Source organism: Sus scrofa, chromosome 9, assembly GCF_054392235.1.
Source record: "Sus scrofa isolate SSC_HxYL_T2T_F1_AM1 chromosome 9, Sscrofa_HxYL_maternal_Yorkshire_Landrace_v2.0, whole genome shotgun sequence".
NCBI lineage: Eukaryota > Metazoa > Chordata > Mammalia > Artiodactyla > Suidae > Sus > Sus scrofa.
Window position 1 is genome coordinate 4,914,553 of NC_139391.1, and position 6,732 is coordinate 4,921,284.

At 47.9% G+C, this 6,732-nt stretch overlaps 1 protein-coding gene across 1 annotated transcript; it reads left to right on the forward strand.

The window, feature by feature from the left end:
* The first annotated feature begins 4,966 nt into the window (after positions 1-4,966).
* Positions 4,967-5,964, forward strand: LOC110255336 (olfactory receptor 51G2-like). The gene is given in 2 exon segments (XM_021062228.2): positions 4,967-5,426; positions 5,429-5,964. Coding segments are annotated over 2 exon segments (996 nt in total).
* The last annotated feature ends 768 nt before the right edge of the window (positions 5,965-6,732 follow it).

Genomic DNA, 6,732 nt, shown 5'->3' on the forward strand with positions numbered 1-6,732 from the left:
CATTTTGCGGATACATCATGGTTTGCACTGTGTAGTACATTACCGTGTACATAAAATTCTAGACGAGAAAAACTAGATTTAGCTCCACGCGCACTCACGTGATAACACTCTGTGTTCCTCAGCAAACGTCCAAATTGACATCCGGTGTCCCTTTCTTTCAGCCTCAAATGCCTTAATTCTTCTCCTGACCTTTTACTCAATTCGAATTCTCAATCGCAAGGATCGCTTTCTTATACCATCTTAAATACATGTTTTCTTATTTGGTAATTTCTTTCTCTGACAGTGAAAAATCTGGGTACTGTTATCTGCAATGCATCTGCTCATCACTTCATCCCTTATGATATAAGAGTAGTTTCAAAATCATGAATCCACACTCTTGCTGGGAAAAAAATTTACAAACTCACAAACACTGTGTATATGCAGTTCTTTTTATCTTTAACTTACAATGTCCAGTCAAAACACCATCTTCCAAAGTCACTTCCCCCTTTTACCCGCATGTTCTCCGATGACACTGCGTCATATATTAGTAATACGGGCGAAATATTTGTTGACAGTTGGCCAGGGTATTGCAGGTATATATAAACGACACGATGAATTAGTTTCTTTCACTATTTCAATTTCACAAATGAGGAAACCGAGTCATTGAGAGCTTAAAGAACATACCCCAGTAGTCTGAGCTTGAAGTGGCAGAGTGGAGACTCCAATGCACACACGTTAACCCCATGGCCATCGATATTAATCACATACCCATGACCTCTTAATGGCAGCGATGTTTTATTTTACAGACGTGAAGAATTAGACTCAAAGAGCTTGTGTACCCTATTTAATTCCCAGGGGAGTCCATCTTTAACTTGAGTCTGACGTTGAAGCTTGTATTCTCAAACAGGCCAATTTCTGCTCAATCACACTGAAGGGGGCTTAGTCACTGAAACGGGCAGACTCGGGCAGGTCTAAGGAATTTCCAGTTACACTGAGTCTCATTATAGCCCATTGCAAAACGTGTTTGGCACTGACATGGTTAAAGGCGGTTGCTTCCCCAAAGCCCCAAGTGTGCATCCGGAGAGAGTATCCAGGAATAACCTTAGAGGAATAACCTTAGAGGAATAACCCTAGAGAGGGATGAAAGGTGTTCTCAGATCTCGTCTGCTTGTGGGTAAGCCAGCAGCCTGGGGTTCGGAGTGGAAAGGAGTAAAGCCACCTGCCCGGGTTCCGCACTGCTGCTCCTTTAAGGACATCGTGAGTGTGTGTTACGTTCAGGCTCTGAAAAAGAACAGTATGTTGAAGACGTAGAGGCAGAAAAGGAGCTCTTCCTTCCTCTTCAAGTGAAGCGAGGAGCTACTGGATGGGTGTCCTGGGGAACGCCTCCGAAGGGCTGTCATAATGGCTACAACCAACTAACTGAGCAGGTAGGAGCTGATCACGCGCCAACAAGCGTCCCCCGTCTGACGTCCAGCCTGATGTATGTGTGCCTGCATTTCTAGGCAGTGGGATTCTGTGTCCTGGAGGGAGCCCAGCTGAAAGGAGGAAAAGCCGGAGGAAGAGAATGATGTAGGGGATGCCAGTTTGTGCAGACACTTTGCAAAGACGGTCTGTCTCTCCTCACAAGGTGGAAGGTAACAGAATGATGATGTGAACTGATACACCTGGGCGATCAAGATGCACTGCAATTATTTGTAAATCTTTGAATAAACCCTTTTTAGAAAGCTCGTGAGCTTCGCATTGTGAGCATAGTGAGTCAGTTTGGAAAAATTAGAGGATGGACAGATATTAATGAGTACTATTTATTGTCTAAGTACTTTACACAACACTAGGAATCCATCCATCCACTGTCTGGGTTTATTATCAAACAAACCTCGGAGGTGGGTCTACAATGAGCATTCATACACTCGACCCCTTTCTAGTCTTTAGAGGATAGGATAAGTGCAATCAGCAGGTATATGGGAGTATAAGCATGGAGTGTGAGAGGAGGAGCCTTTGCAAACATGAAGCCCACTCTCCAATGATTTCTTATTACTAACATGGCAGAATATTCTCTCTTACTGCTACTAATCTGAATCCTAATGCAACACCAAATATATATATATATGTTGGCATCAGAATATCCAGCATGGGTCCCCACTTGGTCTACTCCATGATGCTACAGGTTTTCATCTGATTGAAACTCTGCTGATGAGATGAAAGAGTTTTGATGAGGAAGAACTTTATAGCGCATTTTTGACTCTTTTGGGGAAATTGCTCTTGCTTAAATCCAAGTTTTGTCTGCGTGCTTTTGTTTATTTTTTACTGTTGTGTGCTGAAGCCTGGACCAGAAACGGGTGCTCAGACTTTTTCACTATATTCTTCTGCTTTTTGTCACTAAATCCCTTCCCTCAACGAGCATCCCTTAAAAATAAAAACATGAAAAATCACATACAAACACCTGTACATACATACAAACTCACAAAACTCTTCCTCTTCTAGGCAGTTGGCTTAGTGTAACATAAAAAACGTATGTTCCACACATATGAGCATCTAAACGCATCTTTTCAAAGTTCCATTTTCTCAAAGGCTAAGTAAGGAAATGACACCAGGAACCCTGACTCTGCTTACATTGTGGGCATTCACTGTATTTTTACTTCTGCATGTGAAACCTATGGGTGAAATGAAGGCTCTTCCAGTTTGCTAAAGCAAGGTTAAAGATTTTCCTCTAATTTTAAGTAGACTGCAGGGTGAAGACAGGATGGAGAATTCCTAGACAGCAACTGAACCCAAGCTGAATGCGCAATTCTTCTCTCTTCATGTCTTCAAACCTTCCTTCACCATATTTCACATTTGCTCCGTTTGTCAGTAATTGACTAGAGATTCAAAAATCTATACAGAAAGGGGGTAAAACAGCTTATCCAACTTTGGAGAGCAGCAGACCCTAGTGGACAGATTACCTCTGTACCAATTTGGTACTTTTCGGGTAAATCATAAAGAAAATAGTATCCTTAGTTTTATAATCATCTGGCGCATCTCAATGGGAGAATCTGTGCTTTTAGTTGCGTGCCCTCTGGATCCCATGTCAGAGCTTAGCACTGAGGGCACGACTTCTTCTCTGTCTAGGGCGTTCCTTTTCTCTTAACTCACACCCTGTGCGTCTCTCCCACTTCCTTGCTTCCACAGCATTCCTCCCATCCGATGCCCAAACAGTACCATCCCCAAGGCTGCTCCACAGGGACACTCAGACTTTGATATGCCTCAGAATCAGCTGGAGGGTTTGGTAAAACACCTCGATTCTGGGCTTCAATTCAGGAAACCTTTATTCCATAGGTTTGGAGTTGGGCCAAATAATTTGTACTTCCTACAAGTTCTCATATGCTGCTGCTACCACTAGCCCAGGGTCCACAGACCCATTCATTAAAATATTTAGCACAGAAGAGAATATGCCACCTGCACCCCCACCCTCCCCTCCCTGCAATCCCTGCTGTCCCATCAAGTGACAGCACTCTGAACTACGTGGACCTAACTTACACAGACAGAGTAATTAATACCGATTGGGTTTCCCACGACGTAAAAAAGGACACGTGATAACGTTAATGTCCCCTGAAAAGAAAAACCCCTGAATAAACCATCAACCAAGATTCCTCCAAATTAAGCCAACCTTCCTGTTGTTCTTCTTTAATGTTTCGTATTTCTGGAAAACTCCAGAAATCTCCTTCCTTCGTTCATGATAATCAGGGAAGATGAAGAGCCTTCACACTGAGTTCGCTTTCAGTGTATTCTCAAACATTCAAACTCCTACTGGACTGGGCACAGGAAGGGAGCTGAGAGGTGGGAGGGAAGCAGGGAGAGGACAGAGGGATGGCAGACCATCTACTGCCCCATTGTTGGTTTTCCCCAGAAATGGCTTCAGAAGGGGCTCTAAATCCTGATTCCTCCGCAAATATCCATCTATCCTTTTCTAGTTTACATATTCTCATGTGTTTAAGGCTGAGGAGTTACTGATGATCTTTGAAGTATTTCTTGGATACTCTTTTGTTCCATGTTCCACAGCACAGCTCGTTACAGAATGAGTCCTGTTTGGATACGTGTCTAACACGTTTGCCGTGGCTCGGCACCTCAAACTGCATGTGTGAGGAGTTCCCGCCAAGGTGCAGTGGTTAACGAATCCGACTAGGAACCATGAGGTTGCGGGTTCGATCCCTGCCCTTGCTCAGTGGGTTAACAATCTGGCGTTGCCACGAGCTGTGGTGTAGGTTGCAGACACGGCTGGGATCCCATGTTGCTGTGGCTCCGGCGTAGGCTGGTGGCTACAGCTCCGATTCGACCCCTAGCCTGGGAACCTCCATATGCCGCGGGAGTGGCCCAAGAAATGGCAAAAAGACAGAAAAAATTTTTTTTAAATTAAAAAAAAAACTGCACGTGGGAAAAGCTTGTACCTGTGCGCTCGCACAGATGGACTGACGTGTTAAAGGAATCCACTCTGATCAGCTGTAAGGGTGAAAGACGGTATCTCTCTAAAAAAGTCTCGTCATCACCACAGGGGAAAAGAACCTATTGAAAGGCATATGCAGGAAATCCTGACAAGTGAGGCCACGTGGATCCTGGTTTCAGATCAGAGGCACTGGCTATCCTGGAACCAAGAGTTCCTAACTCACCACGTCAGGTGTGGAGGTGGAACCCACACCACCCCAGTGCCCTTCAAAAACCAGGATGCACATGCGGATGGGGGGTCAGTTTGGCTGTGCGGCTCCAGAGCCAGGCTCACCACGTGTGCACCACTGATTTCTTCTGACCATTCCAGCTAACTTTTTGTTGCTAAAGGCTTCCCGACCTATTAACTAAGCAGAGTCCTCAGACAAATGAAAAGGTCGTGGTTATCAGAAAATCCTCCTGAGGAGTCTTTGCAAGGTCTTGGTTCATAGAACAGGTTCTGATCCAGCAGTCCTTTGCTTCCAGGTCCTGTGACCACACTTCTGCCCGCAGAGCTGGCCCTCCGGTCCCCATGTCCGACTCCAACCGCACGGGCCTCTCCTTCCTGACCGGCCTCCCGGGCCTTGAGGCTGTGCACGCCTGGCTCTCCATCCCACTGGGCGCCATGTACGTGGCCTCGCTGGCAGGAAACGGCCTGATCCTGTGGGTGGTGAGGTCAGAGCCCTCCCTGCACCGGCCCATGTACTACTTCCTGTCCATGCTGGCCGTGACCGACCTGGGCCTGTCTGCCTCCACGCTGCCCACCCTGCTCCCCCTGTACCTGCTGGGTCTCAGGGAGGTGGCGCTGGATGTGTGCCTGGCCCAGCTCTTCTTCATCCACACCTTCTCCGTCATGGAGTCCTCCGTGCTGCTGACCATGGCCTTTGACCGTCTGGTGGCCATCGGCAGGCCCCTGCGCTACGGCGCCATCCTCACGGGCCGCAGGGTGGCCGGGCTGGGCCTGGCCGTCGTGCTGCGCAGCGCGGGCCTCCACGTCCGGCCCCCATCATGCTGAAGACGCTGCCTTACTGCAGGCATCGCCTGCTGTCCCACTCCTACTGCCTGCACCCCGATGTCATGAAGCTGGCCTGCGCCGACACCCGCCTCAACAGCGCCTACGGTCTCTTCGTGGTGCTGTCCACGCTGGGGCTGGACGCCGTGCTCACCGTCCTCTCCTACGGGCTCCTCCTCCACACGGTGCTCTCCATCGCCTCCAAGGCCGAGCGCCTCCGAGCCCTCCACACGTGGGTCTCCCACACGGGTGCCGTCCTGCTCTTCTACTCGCCCATGATCGGCCTGTCCATGGTCCACAGATTTGGGAGGCGGGCTTCCCCGTCCAGCCGTGTGCTGCTCTCCTACCTGCACGTTCTCACCCCTCCAGTGCTCAACCCCGTTGTCTACACCGTTAAGACCAAGCAGATCCGACTGAGGATGCTGCGCCTCTTCTGCTCTGGCGGGGGGGGCCGTCAGCGTCCCAGGATCATGAGGTCTTCGGCAGAGAGAGAAGAGGCAGGCAGAGGTTGCCGATGAGCCACGGAAAGAGAGTGCGTTCCACCGCGAGGAGGGGAAGCAGGAGAGACGCAGCATCGTCTTCCACAGGACGTTCTGGGAAGACGTCACTGCACTCTCACTGCATTACGTTTCATGAGGCCAAGTGTCACTGAGTATCATGTTAAATACACCTGAGGACCCTGGACATGGAAATATGACTTACATACAGTCTCGGTTTTGGAAGAACGTCTCATAACACGTAAGGCTCAAGAGGGGACCTGTTGTTCGAAATGGAAAAGGGACCCTAAAGGGTAACGTAGGGACTTTACAATCGTATAAAATGCACCTGAGGCTTCGCCTGAGGGTTTCGGGAAATTTCTGGTAAAGAGTGTGAAGGACGTATTTGGAATTCAGGGATATTAGACATATCTTGGGAAAATCCCCACTAAACATCATCCCACAAGGAAAGGTATTCTTTATATACTGTTGACAATTGTGTTACCTTTCCTTAATGCAGCACATTCTAAATATTAGGTATTCGGACTGTATTAAACAAAAGGGTGAATGAACAACGGAGTTACACTTCTAGGAGGACCCCCGGCAAGAATGAAACATTCACGAGGGAATTCACGTAATTCCAGATATGGGAGACGCTAGTCTATTCTCAGGTTCACTTTTAGACCATGCCAGGATTTTGCTGTCTTCTTCTCCTTCTCAATATTAATTTCAAAAATGGTTTGAACATTTAGCTCTTAAACGGCAGAAGTCTTTGGCCAGAGTTATGGACAAAGCTCACACACTGCTGGT